The sequence below is a fragment of the Benincasa hispida genome, chromosome 10 (genome assembly GCF_027475165.1).
Source record: "Benincasa hispida cultivar pf3 chromosome 10, pf3_genome.v1.1, whole genome shotgun sequence".
In the NCBI taxonomy this organism is placed as follows: Eukaryota; Viridiplantae; Streptophyta; class Magnoliopsida; order Cucurbitales; family Cucurbitaceae; genus Benincasa; species Benincasa hispida.
The window spans coordinates 38,360,101-38,383,561 of NC_143487.1; the positions used below are offsets into that span (position 1 = coordinate 38,360,101).

The window sequence follows — 23,461 nt, forward strand, 5'->3', positions numbered from 1 at the left end:
TCTCCTGTCTGTTTGCTCTGTCTGCCACTTTGCCTCGACATTTCCACCTATTAAAATGTACATATGTTAGGGACTCACACTTTAGGGACTTAGACTTATGCATGAATCGTTCCCAAAATCATATGCTCTGATACCAACTTGTCACGCCCCTCCCAAATCACCCTCTTAACCTGGAAGAAGATGTGACGGTAGCAGTTACTAGCCCTATCGCCAGCACTTACCACCTTTATATTCTTACTTAACTCCTAAAGTGCCAACCTAATAAACATTATTAACTTATACAAATAGCTCACATCCAAAAGGCTCAACATAATTTTTATATGATCACATGCATAACAACCATGACACAAAAGGCTCACATCCGATTGTTGTCGTCATTGGTGTTGCTTGGATCTCCGTCGTCGTGGGATTTTCCCATGGTGGGTCATCGTCGCGGGTGTTCTCCGATTGTTTTTCGGTTGGTTTTCGTCGGTGCGTGCGTGTTCTCGGGGTGTTCTTCGTCGGTGTGTGGGTGTTCTTTGCATGGGCGTTCTCCGTTGTTCTTTGCCAGTGCGTGGGTGTTCTCCATTGTTCTTCGCGTGTTCTTCCGGTGGTTGTTCATCGTGGTTGGGCGTTGTTCTTTTGGTTGTTCGTCATGGTTAGGTGTTGTTCTTCGGGTGTTCTCTGGTTGGTTTTCCGATGGTTTTTCGTTGTGGTTGTTCTTTTGATGGGTCAGCTCGCCGTACGTCCAGCTGGTTTCGATCGTAGAGGTGGGTCGCCGGCGTGGATCTATAGATTTAGTTATGGGTTTTGGATGTAGATACCGATTTCATGGATCCCCAACAATGTGCTACAATTTCTTGTGATATTTACAAGCACTTACGAGCATCTGAGGAGATAATCATCTTCTCTTTTTTTTCAGAATTTGAAGTATAATCTAAAGATTTATTTTGAGTTCTTTGTTCTCAAATTCTTTCCATTGTGATGTTATTGGTTCAAGCAAAGAAAAGGCCTTCTACAGATTTCATAGAGAAAATTCAGAAGGAAATAAATTTAAATATGTGTGGCATACTGATTGAATTACTTGTGGGTAACTTTCTTTTGTTGACATTATTGGTTTTCAAAGTCATTTCTTCATTCTTTAAGGTTTGACTATAACTATATAAGTTCCATTTGTAGGTAGCAGAAGAGTATAGGCTCGTGCCAGATACTCTATATTTGACAGTGAACTACATTGATCGATACCTATCAGGAAATTCGATGGATCGGCAACGATTACAGTTGCTTGGTGTTGATTGCATGATGATTGCTTCGTAAGAATCCCAAACCATTAATGGTTTTTTCCCTCTAACTTTCTTTTTGATTTGATAGTCTGATGTTAACTAGTAAGATTGTATTCTTCCAGAAAATATGAAGAGATCTGCGCGCCTCAAGTGGAAGAATTTTGTTATATAACTGATAACACATATTTTAAAGAAGAGGTATTGCAAATGGAATCTTCTGTCTTGAACAACTTGATGTTCAAAATGACAGCTCCAACACCAAAATGTTTCTCAAGGTAAGTCAATGCCTATGATGATGTTGGTAACGCTTCTGTTCTTTCACTTTCCTACATTTACTAATGATCTCGTAATTCTGATTTATCGTTCTCGTTGTATAGGCGATTTGTTCGTGCTGCTCAAGGCGCCACCGACGAGGTTTCATCAATGCAGTTGGAATGCTTGGCCAGCTTCCTTGCCGGATTATCTCTTTTAGAATACAATATGCTTTGTTACGCACCATCACTTGTAGCTGCCTCGGCGATCTTCTTGGCAAAGTTCATACTACTTCCAACTAAGAGACCATGGGTATGCCACTCATCTATGTTTTCTTCCCTACCATTTTATATATTCGATCTAGAAATTTAGCTAACAACCTAGAATTGACTAATTTTGACCAATTAGTTCTTATTCCATATAACACAGGGTAAGTAAATACAAGTTCTTTAGTTATTTTTAATTGCATTATATGCTTATTAATATTTCAAACTTGTTGCTTATTATAGTTACCATTGGATATTAGTTGTAATCAATCTACAAGAAAATTTTGTTTATGTTTTGGACTCTATTTGAAGTAAGGTTCAAGAGGATTTTCATGGAGTTATAAATATGTAAGTGTAATTGAACTTTCTTAGCTATTAATTGAAGTATTTATGTTTAACTAATGTTTTCAAACTATTTAGTGGATTGAAAACATGGCAAGCCAAACACGATCTCTAACACCATAAGTCTTCTCCAAAATGGAAACCTGTAAAGGAAAATTTACATTCATTTTTTAACAATTTATGTTCATTCAAACATAAGAATAATTGTTTTCAACTTCTTTATATGCAGTGTCCCCGTCAATTAGATTCTATAGGATATGGGTACTATGTGCAAAAGTATATACATAGAATAGTGCATAATCCTACTACTCCCATTACTAGCCCCGTACGTAAATTATTTATTTTTTATATACTAGCTTTACTTTAATAAATGATGTAAACTTATGTTGGGTTTATCTTTTTTTTTTCTTTTTGTATACAAAAAATGCATATACCCAAGGAGAGATTGACGTAATTCGACCCCAATGGGAAAGTTTTGTTTGCCGATTTATGTAAGGATGTACTTCTTGTTTTTTGTCTAAATAGAATATAAATGCTAGCTTAGAATAAATCTTGATAAGTTTTGAGTAAAATATGCTAGGATGTATTTCTTGTTTTTTTTTTTTTTTTGTCTATTTTGTCCAGTCTAAATTCACCTACAACGGTGTTCAAAATATTCTGAACAATCATCTCCTAAGATAAGATAAATTACCAGCCTATGAATGTACAACACTTTAACCCTGAGTAGTTATATATAGAAAGATATGAATTGTGGAGATAAAATTTAGAGAAACCATTCTTTATGTTTTTGTGTGTTTTTAAACTGATAAGAAAATCATATATTTAAATACTACTTGTAACCATTCAAATAGTTACCTCATTTGAAGAAAAACATATCTTTCAATCAAGGTTGTGTCATTCTTTACCAAAAAAACATGTTCCCTCATGAAGAGTTGTTGTTTTCAATTTTTTTAAATAATAATTTTATTCATATTTTTAAACTTTTTAACTTTAAATTATAAAATTATTTTTTAAAAAAACAAACGTCAAGATATTCTCATTCAAATGAAAAAGGATTAAAAATGAAGTGTTAAACAATAAAATATTTTCAACATCATTTACCATTCAATTTTATTAGAAAAAATATGAAAAAGAAATAAAAGGGAAAAGAATGTGCAAGCTCTGAGATTCCGACCAAGGTTGTCCTTTATTAAAAAAAAAATTTACATGTTCTCTCGTGAAGAGTTATAGTTTTTTTTTTTTTAATTTTTATAAATAATAATTTTATTAATATTTTCCGACCCCTTTAACCTCCAATTTTGAAATTATTTTTTTTTAAACTTCAAGATATTCTTGTTCGAATAAAAAATTGAGTAAAAATGAAGTGTAAAAATAACAATATTTTCAACAATATTTAGCATTCAAGTTCATATAAAAAATGTAAATCATCGTACTAAAATGGAAGAGAAATAAAAGGGAAAAGAATACGAAGGGTTTTAATCTCGAACATAGACATGAGGGTAATCAACAATCACATGTTTTGACCGTTGGACTACACCAAGAGATCTGAGCATCATTTTTATTAAAAGAGCAATACTTAGCTGCACCTAAATAATTTGCTTCTCATCTTTCTATCCACATAAAAAAAATATATATTTTTTTTTTAAAGAAAATTGCCATGAGGATGTTTTTATTTGGGTGAAGCAAGAGCTACACCATAGATAGGTGCAGGTCATGTTGCATCTAAGTCTTTTCCTTATTGAAATCCAAACAAGGGCAATTTTAAAAAATATAAAGCATTTTGAAAACAATTTTTCTTTTGCAATTTTTGAATATTTTAGGCCTTCTTCAGTAACTATTTTGTTTTTAGTTTTTGTTTTTAAAATTAAGCCTATAGACATTACTTTCACCTTCAAAATTCTTCCTTCTTTTCACCAATGGTATAAAAAACAAAGTCAAATTTTGAGAACTAAAAAAAAGTAGTTTTTAAAAAATTATTTTTGTTTTGAAATTTGGCTAAGAATTCAACCATTATATTTAATAAAGATGCAAATCATTATAAAAAATGTAGAAGAAATAGGCTTAATTTTCAAAAATAAAAATAAAAAACCAAATGATTACTAAAAAGGCCATTTAAAACATTTTTAAAATTGAAAAACTAGAAAACACAAAAACAAATACTCATTTTTTAAAACTCAAAAGCAAAATACGAATTGGTTATAAAACAGCTTCTTAGCTTTTAAAATTGTTTATGAATTTTTGCTTAGAATATAAATGTGTTCTTAGGGTAATTCAAAAATTTATCTAGAAATAAGTACAACTTTTAAAATACACATTAAAAACAAAATTATTATCAAGATGATGATGATGATGATAGCAATTACTAATGAATATTCAAATTGAACTCCATAACAAAATTTCTTTGAATTAGATTAGAAATACCAATGAAATTTCTAATGATACGTTTACATATAAGACGTTGACCATATTAATTAATGAACTACCCATGATATTGCCCTAGTCTGAAAGTGACCCTTCTCAACTACTAAATTATTTCCTAAATTGTTGTTAGAGAGAAGTGTGAATATAAATGGGCCACACACCCCACATGGAAAAACCAAAGAAAGTGTTGTCTTCAAACTAAAAAGTTTGTTAGAATTTGACAAGAAACTCCCACCACAATTTCTGGTACCCTCCTCCCTTAATTCCCATTCAGCCACTTTCCCATTTCATTCTTTCTGAGTTTCTCACCATTTTTACTCTCACACTCACTCTCACAAATCAAACCCAATTATAGCATATTCTCTCTTTTAATTCGATCCCCATGGCTTCTACACTGCACGAACATTCGTCCAACACAACCGTTATACTACACGAATACCGCGTACTCGAACTAAGCGATCACCAAGGTCACGAACACCCCGAACACCACCAACGGTCTCCACAGAATCTTGACAGTGTCGAGTTGAGTATGACACCACCAAGAAGATTACCTTAGTATTCTCAGTGTGAGAATCCAAAGGGTGCGCTCTGTGTGGACTTGGTTTGAGGCAGAAAACCGGAGAAACCACAATCGTGTAAACGATTGAGCAAGTGGGAGAAGGAACAACCTAACGTATAGGTTGATGCCCAATGGTTTAGGAAAAGCTATGCGATCGTTTAGCACATCGCTTAGCTGAGTGTCTATTGACTAAGAACACTCCACAATCATTTAGCTAACTCCAAGTTGTCGCTTAGTAAATCTTATTTACTTGTCAACTATTTATGAGTATTTTTCGAGATTGGAAATCGCAAATTAACTTCTTTCAACCTTAATAAAATTAGGAAAACAATTTTCTTTTTATCTCACGATTACCATGAAACTACCAATAACCTCTCACTCAACTGGTTATCAAAGAAAAAGATATAATTATCTAATAATTAATATTATTATATATATAAATGATAACCAACTTATCATACTATATTTATAACTTATAATTTTAATATTTCATCTCATGAAACATATAAACTTTCTATTCCATGGTACTTAATGTAAATCTCATTTACATTAAACCTCCACTAGATGTATCTCATACACCATAACGATCATATCTTATATAATCGAATTACCTCTTGTCAATTTGAACATTTAAAATCAACACTAAGAACTGATCCTCAAATTGAATCCATTGAGCTCCCAAGGGGACCTTATGGACCTATAGCTCGAAGCTCCAACAATAAGTGAATAACTGACTAAACTCTTTAGTCACGGGTTCACCATCCGTTAACTACCAGGCACCCCACTAAAGACCGACAGCTGAATTGTCCTTACCACAGATATATTATTTGTCCATCTTAACCAATCAACAGTGTGACAACCCTTCACAGATCGCTCGTAAGTACAGCTCAGCCTATAACCATTATGACTCTGTGGTTACATCTAACTCCTTAAGTACCATTGAATCCTCTAATAAACATAAGTCATATTTCTACTATGACTGAGTCCTCTCTTCCAAAGAGAAGTTGTGGCCATTATGTTCAAGCCCCAGAATCAGCCTTTAATGGAGCAATCTATCTACTTACCCCTGTTTTGGGGAAGGAGTGGATTCCATCTTGTGTATTGAGTTCCCAGCTCCCAAATCAGACAAGTCCCCAAAAAGGTAGGTATGTTGAGTTGGCAATTTGGCCACTCTCATCCATACTAATCAAATGACCGCCCTTAAAGGCAGTAGTTCCCAAAACACTCAGGATTGAGGTCGTGTCACCTATGGTCGTTTAAGTGAGATGTAAGTCGCCAGTATCAAAGGCGTTATATACAGAGTCTAGTCATCTCGTGATCCGGTGTTATACAAACTCTTTGTATAGGGCACCCCCGCTCACATGTCTCCACATGAATGGTCAGGATTTACCATCTATAGCAGTTTACAACTCTTGCAAATCTCTACAAAGCGGGTCATATCTGTAGTGTCACAAGGATCGGGTATCCCACCTTAATCCTTATACTACAAACCTATTTAGGTTATCACTTAAGGCATAATCCACTTGTATATCACATATACATGTTTAAGTTTACATAAGATAACCATGGAGCTTTGTTTATTGGATATGAGTAAAAGTCAGAATGAAATAACAGTTATTTTATTCATAAAACAATATGTATAATTACAAACAACGAGACTCTGGGAGAATTAAGACACCAATCCCAACACCAAAGACAAAGAAGCTACAGGCTCTATTCGAGTCACTAGATCACTACTCAAACCAAAAGAAAACAACCATCTATGACTAATGTCCTTTCTATGCCTTTGGATGGGGTCTCTTTTCACACTGAATAAAGTCCACGCCTATAGAAGTATGTTGTAAGACGAAATATTGTGGATGAAAAATAATTATCTAATCATACTCAAGAATGCGATGAGCTTATGGAATTGATTCAAATTGTTAGTCTTGAAAAAAAAATTGAACTTGGGGCCCTACTATCCTCACCTGGTTCGTGAATTCATTGTAAATATTCTCTCAGAATTTGCATAATCAACTAGTCCAGATTTTCAAAAGGTACACATTAGGCAACATACTTTTGCTTTCTCTATTGTTGTGATCAACCAATTTCTTTGACATAATGTGCCTGAAAATGTGAGAAAACAATGTCCTTCTTTAAGAGATTTGGTGTTTGAGTTAACTGGGGGAGCTTGTTCCACTTGGCCACGTAAGGCTTAAATATCTATAGCTGCCTTAAGTGTTAAATATGCTCTTTTGTATAGGATTGGAATTTATAATTGGTGTCCTTCACACAAATCTGATTTGGCAGGAAGGGAAAGTTGAGTCCGAGATTTATTGGACCTTTCGAGGTCCTAGAACGAGTTGGCCCTGTAGCTTACCGTTTAGCTTTGCCCCCAGCACTGTCTTCAGTTCATAATGTCTTCCATGTTTCGATGCTAAGGAAGTATGTGACAAACCCATCCCATGTAGTTGACTACGAGCCCATACAGTTGAATGACAACTTGAGCTACGAGGAGAAGCCCATAGAGATCCTCACCAGAGAGGTAAAAACATTGCGCCGCCAAAAAATTGCTTTTGTGAAAGTCCTGTGGCAGAATCACCAGTTCAGGGAAGCTACCTGGGAGCGAGAGGATGAGATGAAGGCCTAATACCCGGAGCTTTTTCAAGGATGAAATTTCGAGGATGAAAGTTCTTTGAAAGGGGAAAGAATATAACACCATGCACATTTTATTTAATAATAGTGTAATTTCAGTAACTTTATTATTTAAAAATTCAGTAATTGTCATTAGTTGGAGGGCATTTTTGGAATTTTGGACTTCAAGTATAAGTACGGGAATTTAAGTGTTGGCGTAAAAATTATTCAATTTTTGAAATTCAATTTGAAATTTAATGGAAGGAATTAATTTTCTTTTGAAAAGGAAAGGAAATAAATAGTATAAAGTAGATTAAGGAAATGATTTAAATGTAATTATACTATTTCCTTTTTATTGTTGTTGTTGTTGTTGTTGTTGTTGTTGTTGTTGTTGTTGTTGTTGTTGTTGTTGTTGTTGTTGTTGTTGTTGTTGTTGTTGTTGTTGTTGTTGTTCTTGTTGTTCTTGTTCTTCTTGTTCTTCTTGTTGTTCTTGTTGTTCTTGTTGTTCTTGTTGTTATTGTTGTTGTTATTGTTGTTGTTGTTCTTCTTGTTGTTATTGTTATTGTTATTCTTGTTCTTCTTGTTGTTATTGTTATTCTTGTTCTTCTTGTTGTTATTGTTATTGTTCTTCTTGTTGTTATTGTTATTCTTGTTATTCTTGTTGTTATTGTTATTGTTCTTCTTGTTGTTATTGTTATTCTTGTTCTTCTTGTTGTTATTGTTCTTCTTGTTGTTATTGTTGTTATTGTTGTTATTGTTCTTATTGTTCTTATTGTTCTTATTGTTATTATTGTTATTATTGTTGTTATTATTATTATTGTTATTATTATTATTGTTATTATTCTTCTTGTTATTATTCTTGTTATTATTATTCTTGTTATTATTCTTATTCTTATTTTTCTTATTCTTATTATTCTTATTGTTATTCTTATTGTTATTATTATTGTTATTATTATTGTTATTATTATTGTTATTATTATTATTCTTATTATTGTTATTATTGTTATTATTGTTATTATTATTATTATTGTTATTTAAATATGCACATAGACACTTGAATGCTAGTATGAGATAGTATGTGTTTCCATATGATTGTATCTGATCTGCTGATGTGAGGTATACATGTATGCTCTAGAACTATGATGTTAAGGTATACATGTATATTGTAAAACCATGCTATTGAGGTATATGTGTATGTGGTAGAGCCATGGTATTGAGGATTACATGTATGTCATAGATTCGTACGGTGGTGATTTTGATGTTGAGACTATGTGAATGTCCTTACTGATTAGTTAGATGTCCATTAGATTTTATGTCTCCCTTGGGATTTACCAGTTTGTGTCTCCTTCGGGATTCACCAGTCTGTGTTTCCTTCGGGATTCACCAGTTTGTGTCTCCTTCGGGATTCACCAGAGGTAGTGGGCATACTTAACTACAGTAGGATAGGACTCAGTCTCCTTCTTATTTCATGTGTATATGTGTTAGAGGTGGGTATCTAGAGGACATAGATGCTCAGCCTGACTCCAGTAGTGGGGTTACTTACTGAATATTTTATACTCATTCTTTCTCATGTTGTTGTTTCAGGTAAGGGTAGAGATGCACCAGTGATGGACAAGAGGAATTCATGATCAAGCCACTGGGACTAATTTTTTTTATGCTTCCACATCATGAGATTTAGAGTTCTTTTCATGTTTCTCTTAATGTTAGTTTTGACGTTTGAAACTTGTTAGTAAGAATTTTTTTTTTTCATACTTATTTATTTACCTTTATGATTTATGGGTAACTTATTTTTGTTTTTAACGTTTACATTTAATAAAGAACTTTTGAACTTCCTTATCTATTTAGCATTTATTTCAACATAAAGGAGTATCGTTTTAAATGTCATGCATGCATGTATTTTAGTAACGGCCTAACTTAAATCCTACGGGGTCGGGTCGTGACAGTAGGTATCAAAGCCCATGTTTTGGGTTCTATAGACTAACTTACTATGTAAGTCTAGATAGTCCCTGTGGCCCAATAACGGATTCCTCGTCATCGCCAGGTACGTTCTACTAATGAAAGTTTCATTGCATATATGAGAACAGTAATGTAGTGTTTTAAATGCATTATGTTTGAGAAAGACCCAGAAATAGTTAGTTAACATACGAATTTATGATAGAACATGGAACCTAAACCTAGAACAAGAAAGACAGTTAGAGAAGAAAAGCAAGCAGAGATAGCTGAAAGTAGCCAGACTGCTCTGACAGCTCCAATTCCACCTATGACCCAAGTTGATGAAAAGGAAATGGAAGCCAAAATTAGTGAAGCTGTTGCAACCGCTTTAATAGGAAAGCTGCAGGAACTAATCCGTAGCATGATGGCAGGACAGCCCGCCCAGACCCAGGCTCAGAAGGAATCGGTGCCACTCGAGCCGTTACAACAGACCCATTAACTCAAAGATGGATCGTTGAGAGACTTCCGGAAGTATGACCCTCGCCCCTTTGATGGATCGTTAGGGGACCCCATCAATGCAGAGATGTGGCTGTCATCTATTGAGACAATATTCCGTTTTATGAGGTGCCCGAAAGAGCACAAGTTTTAATGCGCAGTCTTCATGCTAACTGGTAATGCAAAAATCTGGTGGCGTTCAGCAGAAAAGATGATTGATACTAGTGGTGAACTTGCAACCTGGGAGAAGTTCAAGGAACACTTTTATGAGAAGTACTTTTCAGCCAACACCCGATACAATAAACAGGCAGAATTCTTGAACTTGAGGCAGGGGGTTATGTTGGTGGATGAATATGAGCAGGAATTTGATAAGCTGTCTCGCTTTATTCCTGAACTAGTAGCCACCCAGGCAGCAAGAACTGAGAGATTTATCAGGGCCTGAGGAGCAGACTGCGAGGGATGGTGCATGCCTTGGATCTCAAGACATATGCTGCGGCATTACGGGCTGCCATGAGGATTGATGCCGACTCCCAGGTGGGAGAGGAATACAGGAGGTCGCTCAGGATTGGGACCTCCACAAAGCAGAAAAGGAAGGCCGAACATAGGGCTCCTGAACATCAGCAAAGGAGCCAGAACATAGTGAATGTTCCACGTCAGTAGGGACAATAGGGTTCCCAGGCTGTAACTGACAGGGAGAACAGGCCGATATGTACCACTTGTGGTAAGCAACACTAAGGACGTTGTCTAGCCGGCTCTGGGATTTGTTTCCGATGTGGCCAAAAGGGGCATATGTCAGATAGAAGCCCGAGGAGGAATGCGCCTGAGCACAGAGGCCAGCCCGTAAGTTCATTCCAGGGAGGCCCGAGCCGCCAACAACAGTAGGGGAGGGTATTTTCCACCACTCGACGTGGAGTCCGAAAAGTCAAGCACCATGGTGACAGGTACACTTCCCATTTTGGGACACCATGCTCTTGTTTTATTTGACTCTAGCTCTTCGCACTCATTTATATCTGCTGTATTTGTGAGGCCTGCCATGTTAGACTCAGAACCTTTGCCATTTGCATTGTCCATTTCCACTCCATCAGAAGAGATCATGTTAGCTACAGAAAAGATAAAACCATGTCAGGTAGAGGTAGCCAATCGCGCATTAGATGTAACCCTGATAATTTTAGACATGTGCGATTTTGATGTTATATTGGGCATGGATTGGTTAGCTGCTAATCATTCCAGCATAGATTGCTCCCATAAGAAGGTCATCTTTAACCCTCCTAAGGAGCCAGTTTTAAGTTTAAAGGGGTTGGGACCGTAGTCCTACCCAAAGTGATATCCGCATTGAAGGCCAGTAGACTATTTGACCAAGGAGCCTGGGGCTTTATGGCCAGTGTGGTAGACACTAAAGAGAATGAAGTCACCTAGACTTCAGAGCCAATAGTGAGAGATTTTTCAGATGTTTTTCCAGAAGATCTTCCCGGACTACACCCGCAGCGGGAGATAGATTTTGTCATTAAATTGAAGCCAGGAACAACCCCTATTTCGAAGGCTCCATACAGGATGGCCCCGGCAGAGTTGAAGGAACTGAAGGTCCAATTGTAGGAGTTGTTGGACAAGGGTTTCATACGCCCTAGCGTGTCACCATGGGGTGCACCTATTTAGTTTGTGAAAAAGAATGATGGATTGTTACATCTGTGCATTGATTACAGAGAGTTGAACAAGGTGACCGTCAAGAACAAGTATCCCCTTCCCAAGATCAATGATTTGTTTAACCAGTTGTAGGGAGCTACGGTATTCTCTAAGATTGATCTCCGATCAGGATACCACCAGCTAAAAATAAAGGATAGTGACATACCCAAGACAGCTTTTCGTTCGAGGTATGGACATTATGAGTTCATAGTGATGTCGTTCGGTCTAACAAATGCACCAGCAGTGTTCATGGATTTGATGAATAGGGTGTTCAAGGAAGTCCTTAACACCTTCGTGATTATTTTTATTGATGACATCTTGATTTATTCCAAGATAGAGGCCGAGCATGAGGAGCATTTGCGGAAAGTTTTGGAGACGTTGAGGGCTAATAAGCTATATGCTAAGTTTTCTGAATGTGAATTTTGGTTGAAGTAGGTGTCTTTCCTAGGGCATGTAGTATCGAAGGAAGGTGCCTCTGTGGATCCTACAAAGGTTGAGGCAGTTACCAGTTGGGCTCGTCCAACCACAGTCAGTAAGGTGTGCAGTTTTCTGGGGTTAGAAGGCTACTTAAACGATTTGTAAAATACTTCTCTCGCATAGTCGCCCCATTAACTCAGTTGACTTGAAAGGGAGCAACATTTGTTTGGAATGAGGCTTGTGAAAAAAATTTCCAGAACCTCAAGCAGAGGCTGGTTTTAGCCCCAGTTCTTACAGTACCGGATGGATCAGGTGGTTTTTGTCATTTACAGTGATGTGTCCAAGAAGGGTTTGGGATGTGTATTGATGCAGCAGGGTAGAGTAGTTGCTTATGCTTCACGTCAGTTAAAGAAACATGAACAGAATTATCCCATGCATGACTTGGATTTAGCAGCAGTAGTTTTTGCTCTCAAGATCTGGAGACATTACTTATATGGAGAGAAGATACAGATCTTCACCGACCACAAGAGTTTGAAGTACTTTATCACTCAGAAAGAGTTAAACATGAGGCAAAGAAGGTGGTTGGAACTGGTGAAGGATTATGACTGTGAAATTTTATACCACTCGAAAAAGTAAATATAGTGGCAGATGCTTTAAGCAGAAAGGTGGCCCATTCAGTAGCCTTTATTACTAGACAGACTCACTTGTGAAGGGAACTGGAGGGGGTAGAGATTGCAGTGGCTATGGGAAGGGTCACGGCACAGTCAGCACAGTTGTCGGTGCGACCGAGTCTAATGCAGAAGATTATTGATGCGCAGCGAGACGACCCTTATCTGGAAGAGAGAGTTCGTAGGGTGGAGTCAGGGCAAGATTGTGAATTCTCAGTTTCAGTAGAAGGTGGCCTCCTTTATTAAGGGCTTCTATGCGTGTCAGCAATTAGTGACATTAAAGATAAGTTGTTGTTAGAGGCTCATAGTTCCTTGTTTTTTATTCACCCTGGTAGCACCAAGATGTATCGGGACCTGAAATGTTACTACTGGTGGAATGATATGAAAAGAGAGGTTGCAGAGTTCGTCAGTAAGTTCTTGGTGTGCCAGCAGGTGAAAGCCCCGAGGCAGAAGTCAGCAGGCTTGTTACAACCATTAAGTGTGCTATAATGGAAGTGAGAGCATGTATCTATGGACTTCATCATGGGGTTGCCTCGGACAGTCAAAGGTTTCACTGTGATATGGGTCGTTGTAGACAGACTTACGAAGTTAGCACATTTCATACCTGGAAAGCCCACCTTTTCAGTGAATAAGTGGGCACAAATATACATGAAGAATGTGGTAAGATTGCATGGAGTGCCCGTGTCCATCGTGTCAGACAGAGACCCTCGTTTCACGTCTAACTTCTAGAAAAGTCTCTAGGCAGCTTTGGGGACCTGGTTAGACTTCAGTACAGCTTTCCACCCTTAGACTGATGGGCAGACAGAGAGATTGAACCAGATACTGGAAGACATGTTGCGTGCTTGTGCCATAGAGTTTTCAGGAAGCTGGGATGCTCACTTGCATTTAATGGAGTTTTCTTATAATAATAGCTACCAGTTCACTATTGGGATGTCACCCTTTGAGGGCTTATATGGGAAGAGTTGCAAGTCCCCTGTGTGTTGGGATGAGGTAGGAGAGAGGAAATTGTTAGGACCTGAATTGGTGCAAACCACAAATGAGGTGATACAGAAGATCAGGGCTCGTACACAAACAACATAGAGCAGACAGAAGAGTTATGTCGATGTAAGACTTAAGGACCTGCAATTTGAGACTGGTGTGAAAGTGTTCTTAAAAGTGGTACCCATGAAAGGTATCCTGAGGTTTGGCAGGAAGGGAAAGTTGAGTCTGAGATTCATTGGACCTTTCAAGGTCCTAGAACGAGTTGGCCCTGTAGTTTACCGTTTGGCTTTTCCCCCAGCACTGTCTTCAGTTCATAATGTCTTCCATGTTTCGATGCTAAGGAAGTATGTAACAGACCCGTCCCATGTAGTTGACTACGAGCCCTTACAGTTGAATGACAACTTGAGCTACGAGGAGAAGCCCATAGAGATTCTTGCTAGAGAGGCAAAAACATTGCGCCGCCGAGAAATTGCTTTTGTGAAAGTCCTGTGGCAGAATTACCAGTTCAGGGAAGCTACCTGGGAGCAAGAGGATGAGATGAAGGCCCAATACCCGGAGCTTTTTCAAGGATGAAATTTCAAGGACGAAAGTTCTTTGGGGGGGGGGGGAAGAATATAACACCCCACACATTTTATTTAATAATAGTGTAATTTCAGTAACTTTATTATTTAAAAATTCAGTAATTGTCATTAGTTGGAGGGCATTTTTAGAATTTTGGACTTCAAGTATAAGTGCGAGAATTTAAGTGTTGGCGTAAAAATTATTCAGTTTTTTAAATTCAATTTGAAAATTAATGGAAGGAATTAATTTTCTTTTGAAAAGGTAAGGAAATAAATAGTATAAAGTGGATGAAGGAAATGATTTAAATGTAATTATACTATTTTCTTTTTAGTTATTATTTTTTTTTTAAATAAAAGAAACCCATCTCTTCTCCCTCACGCACGCTGAACCCTCCCCCTTTCCCCCAAAGTTTTTTTTTTTTTTTTTTTTTTTTTTTTTTTTTTTGCCGTTCACGTGCCTTCAGCCCACCGCTTCTAGCCACAAACATCACCGCCGCGTGCTGCACCGATCTCGCCCAGCCAGTCTGAGTCGCCCACGACGATGCCGCTCCAGCCTTCTGACCACCGCACACCGTCGCCGTCTCCCAGTAGCTTGAGTCGTTGCCGCCTCTAGACAGTTTCTCCACCATCGATCGTGCCGATCTCGCCCAGCCGGTCTGAGTCGCCCACGCCGCCACAGCTCCAGCCTCCTGACCACCGCACACCGTCGCCCTCTCCTAGCAGCTTGAGTTGCTGCCGCCTCCAACTGGTTTCTCCACCGTCCATCGTCGCGCTGCTTATCTTCTGTTGCGTGGGTCTTCGTCGGACTCTTAGATTTTGGTAAGATCTATTTTGTTGTTGGATTTCTTGAAAGATTTTGGATGCCCGCTAAGTTGGAATAAAGATTAAATTAGTCGCAGTATTTTGATTTTAGATTTGAGCTTGGGAAATTACAACAGCGACTGTCCAGTGGATTCGAGATCGTTCGACAAGAGTTTTGGTAAGAGTTATGGTCCTTATTGTTGGTTTATGGGCACGCTTTAATTACTAAATTAAGTTTGACTTTAACTCTTGTATCTTTAAGGTTCCAAGTCGTCGTCCATTGGGATTTAAAATCTGTTAGAAGGAGATTTTGGAGTCAAAATCTTGGGAGTGGTTGTTGATCAAGTTCTTTGGGTAACCTTTTGGGTATTTTGGATTTGAATCTGAGATTTCGCGATTATTTTTTAACTGAAATTTAATGGTTGTATTCGTATGTTAGGGTCGTTACTTCAAATCGCTGTCATCGTTTGGTTGTCTAATTTTATCTGTGGAATTTCGATTAAGGTAAGTAATCTTACTACTGGAACTGCCCACGGGCCAGGCTTTAGTTGTATGCTAGCATGATAAGTGTATGTTATGGTAAAATGTTAGTATGATCTGAATCAAAGCATGTTCTGGCACGAGGTCTGAATTATTTAAATATGCACATAGACACTTGAATGCTAGTATGAGATGGTATGTGTTTCCATATGATTATATCCAATCTGTTGATGTGAGTTATACATGCATGTTGTAGAACTATGATGTTAAGGTATACATGTATGTTGTAGAACCATACTGTTGAGGTATATGTGTATGTGGTAGAGCCATGGTATTGAGGATTACATGTATGTCATAGATTCGTACGATGGTGATTTTGATGTCAAGACTGTGTGAATGTCCTTACTGATTAGTTAGATGCCCTTTAGATTTTGTGTCTCCTTCGGGATTCACCAGTCTGTATTTCCTTCGGGACTCACCAGTTTGTGTTTCCTTCGGGATTCACCAATTTGTGTCTCCTTCGGGATTCACCAGAGGTAGTGGGCATATTTAACTCTGTCTCCTTCTTGTTTCATGTGTATATGTGCCAGAGGTGGGTATCTAGAGGACATAGATGCCCAGCTTAGCCCCAATAGTGGGGTTACTTACTGAGTATTTTATACTCATTCTTTCTCATGTTGTTGTTTCAGGTAAGGGTAGTGATGCACTAGCGATGGATAAGAGGAATTCATGATCGAGCCACTGGGACTAGTTTTTTTTACGCTTCCGCATCATGAGATTTAGAGTTCTTTTCATATTTCTCTTAATGTTAGTTTTGGCGTTTGAAACTTATTAGTAAGAATTGTTTTTTTTTTTTTCATATTTAAATATTTACCTTTATGATTTATGGGTACCCTATTCTTGTTTTTAACGTTTGCATTTAATAAAGAACTTTTGAACTTCCTTGTCTATTTAGCATTTAATTCAACATAAAGGAGTGTCATTTTAAATGTCATGCATGCATGTATTTTAGTAATGGCCTAACTTTTGTCCTGGGGGTCGGGTTGTTACAGGAAATATTTGTCTATGATATTTAGTCCTATTTGTTCCTTTTTTGAAGTGCAGCCTTTTATTATTTGTAAGAAATAATGATTGGATTCAATCATTTAAAGTGAGTTTTGAAATCATTTTAGAGTTGTCGCATTTGTTTAATTGAGCAAGACATTTTCTGTACTTTAGCCAAACTATTCTACATTGTGTTCTTGCTCGTTTGCTCACTATTCCATTGTGCATGTTCTTCCTTTGTTGAACGCAATACTTAGAAGAGTTTCACAATCTTAGGGGGAGTCTAAGCCATCACTGACAGAGAAGGGATTCTCAGTCTTAAGGGATTACTAATACTCAACTTCCGAGAAGAAGTTCTCTATCTTAGGAAAATCTAAGATTTTTCAGTTAAGGGAGTTCACTGATCCAAGAGGAAGATAATCAAATTGAGAGGAGTCTCACACACTTTCGGGTGTCAAAGTGGAGCCTAAGTTCAGTTGAAAGGGAGTCTCACATCTAAGGGGAGCCTAGGTGATCTGTGAGTTAAGCTCTATGTGAGCCACTGTAGTAGTTGGTATACTACAGATAAATACCATGTTGTAAACTGCTTAACTTTTTAATATTAGTGGATTATTTTTCCTGGGCACTTTGCCCCCCAGATGTAGGCGTTTATCATCAAACTGGGTTGCCAATTGTTGCGTTTCTTTACTTGTTTACTTGTTGTTGGTATTTTTGTCAGTACTTTCTGTTTAACGTCCGTATATTGAGTAACAAGTTATTCTATTGCATTTTTCAACCGTATAATTCGAAGTTTGTGGTAAACAATCACTATGTCAAGAAGTAGTAGAGTATGGTAGAAGGTTGAGATATGGTAATGGTTCAGTAGTTATAGAATGTTAGTTTGGTGAAGAATCAGGATTATGAACAACAATATTAGTGGCAAAAATAAGAAATTATATTAGGAATAATGGATTGTGGGGGAGTAGGAGAATTAGAAAGATGTGAGGAAGAGGTTTGAACAAAAGGAATAACATGTTCATCAAGGACAATATGTTTGGAAATATAGAATTTTGCTTTGGATGGATCATAGCACAAATATCCTTGGTAGCCACTGTGTAGCACAATATTGAAATTTATTTGATTATAACGTCTAAGAAGAGGATCACAAGTACAACCAAAAATACGAAGGAAAGAATAATCAAGAAGAGAATAATATAATCATTTAAAGGGAGACTTGTTACCAACTTTTTTTGTTATCTATGGTGCTTAACGATCATGCCAAATTTTGGACAAGAAAAAACGCACCAAACCTTCACATGACAGCAACAGTAAATTTATAAGAAGAGATGACCTACGAAACAAAGAAAAATAACTCTAGAGCCAAAGTTAGAGATCATAATTGTAGAATGAAGAAAAATCGGAATTTTTAGTTTTCAACTAAGATCTAGATTCCAGATTAAGCTCCCTCACATGAAGTTATAATTACGTATTTATATGGAGAATGAGATAGAGTTCACCTTTTCCTCTTATGATAAGGATGAAATGGATCTTTCCTAATTCTAATCAATTAGGATTAGATATGATAAGATAACTGAATTAGCTAGCACTTGACCTATTTGAATTAAGTCCATATTATCTTATAATTACCTTCACTTATTTTCCTTGATTTTTTACCTATTTCGTCAGTCTAAATTCACGGCCACAACATTAGCCCCTCTTCTAAATTGAAATCCATGGTTTAGTTTTTTTAATTGTTATAAGTTGGACATTTGGAACTCAATTTTACAATACTATTTTCTTAGAGCACACAATTTTACAAAGATTAAAAAAAAAAAAAAAAAAAAAAAAGAAGATTATAACAAAATAGCTATGTATATTTTAGTTAACAATTAATAGGATGAGATTTAAACAAATTCGCTAATAATTTTCAATGTAGGGTCAGGAAAATTTCAAGTTTGAAATAAAACTTATTTGGAATTTCGTATTCTGATAAAAATCTTCAAGGTTAAAAGGCGCTTTATTTTTTCTTCCAATCTAAGCCCTCAGTATTTTGCATATATGTCATGATCTTGTTTGTTCTAGCGTGTAAGATTTCCTTTTTTGTTGGTTCTTAACAATGGGTTACATTATCCGATGTCTTTTACCATAAGATACTTTTTTTTTCCTTTGGAATCTCTCTTTTCTTTGGTTTATGACTTTATGGATGTGAAATTCCCGATGTCTTTTACCACATGACTTTTTCCTTAAGCTAAATTGCAAACAAGTTCAAGTGGCCTTGATTTCATAATTTTGGAATAGAAAGGGAAAGCACTTTCATCTCCACAAACGGTCCCAGCTGTTGATACCAAATTTTAGCAAAGGAAAAACATACCTAACCTTCACGTGACATCAATAGTAGATTTGTGATTTGGGGAAGAGATAACCTGCAAAACAAAGAAAAATAACTCTGATACTAAAGTTAGAAATCAGAATTGTAGAATAGAGAAAAAGTCAGAAGTTTAAGTTCTAGAATAAGATCTAGAACCCATATCAAGTTCTAGTTTTTGTAACCTCATATGGAGAGTTATAATTATGTATTTATAGGAGGAATGAGATAAAGTATACATTTTTCTCTTATAATAAGGATGAGATGGATATTTCCTAATCTTAATAAATGAAGATTAGATATGATAAGCTAATTAATTAGTTAGCACTTGACTTATTTGAATTAAGTGCACATTATCTTGTATTTATCTTCACTTATCTTTTTTTGGTATATTTTTTCTGGTCTAAATTCACCCACAACAGTGTTCAAAGTGTCCGAACAATTGTCTCCCAAAATAATATAAATTACTAGCCTATAAATGCACAACAGTTTAGCCATGAGTAGTTATATATAGAAAGATATGAATTGAGGAGATGACATTTAGAGAAACCATTCTTTATGTTTTTGTGAAAAAAACCATATATTTATATACTATTTGTAATCATTCAAATAGTTACCTCATTTGAAGAAAAACATATCTTTCAATCAAGGTTGTGTCGTTCTTTACCAAAAAAAACATGTTCTCTCGCGAAGAGGTGTTGTTTTCCATTTTTTTAAATAATAATATTATTTATATTTTTCAACTATTTTAACTTTATATTCTAAAATTATTTCTTTAAAAACAAACGTGAAGATATTCTCATTAAAATAAAAAAAGGATTAAAAATGTAGTGTTAAACAATAAATTATTGTCAACATCATTTACCATTCAATTTTATTAGAAAAAGAAGTGTAACTGTCATAATCAAATGAAAAAGAATGTGCAAGCTCTGAGATTCGAACCAAGGTTGTCCTTTATTAAAAAAAAAATACATGTTCTCTCATGTGTTTTTTTTATATAAATAATATTTTTATTCATATTTTCCCACCCCTTTAACTTTCAATTTTGAAATTATTTCTTTTAAACCTCAAGATATTCATGTTCAAATAAAAAAATTGAGTAAAAATGAAGTGTAAAAAATAACAATATTTTGAACAATATTTAGCATTCAAGTTCATATTAAAAAATGTAAATCTTCGTACTAAAATGGAAGAGAAATAAAAGGGAAAGGAATGCGAAGGGTTTTAATCTCGAACACAGACATGGGTGATTGACAATAACATGTCTCGACCGCTGGACTACACCAAAAGATCTAAGCATCACTTTTATTGAAAGAGCAATACTTAGCTGGACCTAAATAATATGCTCCTCATCTTTCTACCCACAAAAAACAATTAATTCTTTTTAAAAAAATTACAACATGGATGTTTTTATTTGGGTGTAGCAGGAGCTACACCATAGATAGGTGCAGCCATAGATAGGTGCAGCCCGTGCTGCATCAATGTTTTTTCCTTATTGAAATTCAAACAAGGGCAATTTCCAAAAACAAAAAACATTTTGAAAACGATTTTTCTTTCTTTTGCAATTTTTGAACATTTTAGGCCTCATTCAATAACTATTTTGTTCTTAGTTTTTATTTTTAAAATTAAGTCTATGGGCATTACTTCCACCTCCAAAATTCTTCCTTCTTTTCACCAATATTTTAAAAACAAAGCCAAATTTTGAGAACTAAAAAAAATAGTTTTCAAAAAGTTATTTTTGTTTTTGACATTTAACTAAGAATTCAACTATTATACTTAACAAAGATGCAAATCATTGCAAAAATGTGAAAGAAATAAGTTTGATTTTCAAAAATAAAAACAAATGATTACCAAAAGGGGCCTTTAAAACATTTTTAAAATTGAAAAAATAGAAAACACAAAACAAATAGACTCATTTTTTAAAAACAAAAAAGCAAAATACAAACTGACTATCAAACAGCTTCTTAATTTTTAAAAAGCTTGATTTTGTTTATGAAATTTTGCTTAGAATACAAATGTGTTCTTAGGGCAAGTCAAAAATTTATCCTCTATATATGTATATATATTGTATAGAAATAAGTACCAACTTTTGAAATTCACATCAAAAACAAAATTATTATCAAAATGATGATGATGATGATAGCAATTACTAATGAATATTCAAATTGAACTCCATAACAAAATTTCTTTGAATTAGATTAGAAATACCAATGAAATTTCTAATGATACGTTTACATATAAGACGTTGACCATATTAATTAATGAACTACCCATGATATTGCCCTAGTCTGAAAGTGACCCTTCTCAACTACTAAATTATTTCCTAAATTGTTGTTAGAGAGAAGTGTGAATATAAATGGGCCACACACCCCACATGGAAAAACCAAAGAAAGTGTTGTCTTCAAACCAGAAAGTTTGTTGGAATTTGACAAGAAACTCCCACCACAATTTCTGGTACCCTCCTCCCTTAATTTCCCATTTCTTTCCCTCTATAAATTCCTCACCATTTTTACTCTCACACTCACTCTCACAAATCAAACCCAATTATAGCATATTCTCTCTTTTAATTCGATCCCCATGGCTTCTTCTCTTGTGTTTCATGTTCAAAGGTCCCAACCTCAACTGGTTGCTCCTGCTAAGCCTACTCCTCATGAGTTCAAGCAACTTTCTGATATTGATGACCAAGAAGGCCTTCGCTTCCAAATTCCGGTTATTCAATTCTACCGTCATGATCCCCGCATGGCCGGGACCGACCCGGCTCAGGTTATTAAGGATGCCATTGCGAAGACGTTGGTGTTTTACTATCCGTTTGCCGGTCGGCTAAGGGAAGGGCCTGGAAGGAAGCTGTTTGTTGAGTGTACGGGTGAAGGCGTTTTGTTTATTGAAGCGGATGCAGATGTGAGTTTGGAAGAGTTTGGTGATGCGCTTCAGCCTCCGTTTCCTTGTTTGGAAGAGCTTCTTTTTGATGTTCCCAACTCTAGTGGAGTTCTCGACTGCCCGTTATTGCTCATCCAGGTGACGAGGCTTAAGTGTGGTGGTTTTATCTTTGCTCTTCGTTTGAACCATACCATGAGTGATGCTGCTGGTCTTGTTCAATTCATGATGGCTGTTGGTGAGATGGCTCGTGGCGCAACTGCTCCGTCGATTCTTCCAGTATGGCAAAGGGCTCTCTTAAATGCAAGGGATCCACCAAAAGTTACATGTCATCATCGCGAGTATGATGAAGTTGCTGACACTAAAGGCACCATCATCCCGCTCGATGACATGGCACATCGGTCCTTTTTCTTCGGCCCATCCGAGATCTCCGCTATTCGTAACGCCTTACCTAGCCACCTCCGCCAATGCTCCTCCTTCGAGGTCCTCACTGCTTGCCTCTGGCGCTTCCGCACTATATCTCTCCAACCCGATCCCGAAGAGGAAGTACGAGTACTCTGCATCGTCAACTCCCGCACCAAGTTCAACCCGCCATTGCCCACGGGATATTACGGCAACGCGTTTGCTTTTCCAGTGGCGCTCACAACTGCAGGGAAGCTTTGTCAAAACCCACTTGGGTATGCTTTGGAATTAGTCCGAAAGGCTAAGGCCGACGTGACAGAGGAGTACATGAAGTCTGTGGCGGATCTTATGGTGATGAAAGGGCGCCCTCATTTCACTGTGGTGAGGTCGTACCTTGTGTCAGACGTGACGAGAGCGGGGTTCGAGGATGTGGACTTCGGGTGGGGGAAGGCTGCGTACGGAGGACCGGCGAAAGGAGGCGTTGGAGCGATCCCGGGCGTGGCGAGCTTTTATATACCATTCAAGAACAAGAAGGGAGAGAGAGGAATTTTGGTGCCTCTATGTTTGCCTGCTCCAGCTATGGAAAGATTTGTGGAAGAACTTGATGCTTTGTTGAAGAAAGGACAGCCCATTGGAGTTGAAAATCAGAAGCCATTGTTCATTACGTCTGCTCTTTAATTAGGAAAATTTGTAATACTGATAAACCTTCAAAAAAAAGAACTCTTGATTATTAGTAGAAGCTACACAAATAAAAAGAAGAATATGTGTATTTTAAGGTTTGTAATTTATGAAATTTTGGGTTAATTTGTAGCTTAATACGTGTTAATTAATTAGTTTGGATTTATATTATGGGAAAGGCATCGACTATCAACATTTTTTTGTTTTCTCTTTTTGAACAAGTTCTCGACAAACTTTACACGCAAGCAAAATTCAAGTAAGGATTTTTTTGGTATACTATGTTCAACTAATTGTTTTATATATTATCTCTTTTATTTTTTATTTTCTAATTCTAAATTTATGACTATTTCGTATATTTTTAAAAAGTTAAAATAAAATTCAAAATGATTT

General features: G+C 36.4%; 2 protein-coding genes and 1 long non-coding RNA gene across 4 annotated transcripts; all 3 read left to right on the forward strand.

Annotated features, from left to right (window-relative positions):
• The first annotated feature begins 328 nt into the window (after nucleotides 1-328).
• Nucleotides 329-2,377, forward strand: LOC120089057 (cyclin-A1-1-like). The gene is made up of 6 exons (XM_090306377.1): nucleotides 329-721; nucleotides 781-871; nucleotides 977-1,069; nucleotides 1,157-1,292; nucleotides 1,385-1,537; nucleotides 1,640-2,377. Exons 1-6 carry the CDS (start codon nucleotides 329-331, stop codon nucleotides 1,884-1,886), a joined length of 1,113 nt encoding a protein of 370 aa, XP_090162503.1. The 3' UTR covers nucleotides 1,887-2,377.
• Nucleotides 2,378-14,782: 12,405 nt separating this feature from the next.
• LOC120088301 (uncharacterized) lies at nucleotides 14,783-17,460 on the forward strand. Of its 2 annotated transcripts, XR_005484892.2 has the most exons (6): nucleotides 14,788-15,267; nucleotides 15,362-15,427; nucleotides 15,512-15,603; nucleotides 15,689-15,753; nucleotides 16,419-16,536; nucleotides 17,050-17,460. It is a non-coding gene; the product is annotated as an uncharacterized LOC120088301 (long non-coding RNA). The 2 variants fall into 2 exon arrangements; XR_005484893.2 differs by lacking the exon at nucleotides 17,050-17,460 and having other exon boundaries at nucleotides 14,783-15,267; nucleotides 16,419-16,679.
• A 4,042-nt stretch (nucleotides 17,461-21,502) lies between these two features.
• Nucleotides 21,503-23,209, forward strand: LOC120088300 (HXXXD-type acyl-transferase family protein). Its single transcript, XM_039045501.2, has one exon. It carries the CDS (start codon nucleotides 21,695-21,697, stop codon nucleotides 23,069-23,071), a length of 1,377 nt encoding a protein of 458 aa, XP_038901429.1. The 5' UTR covers nucleotides 21,503-21,694; the 3' UTR covers nucleotides 23,072-23,209.
• Nucleotides 23,210-23,461: the final 252 nt, after the last annotated feature.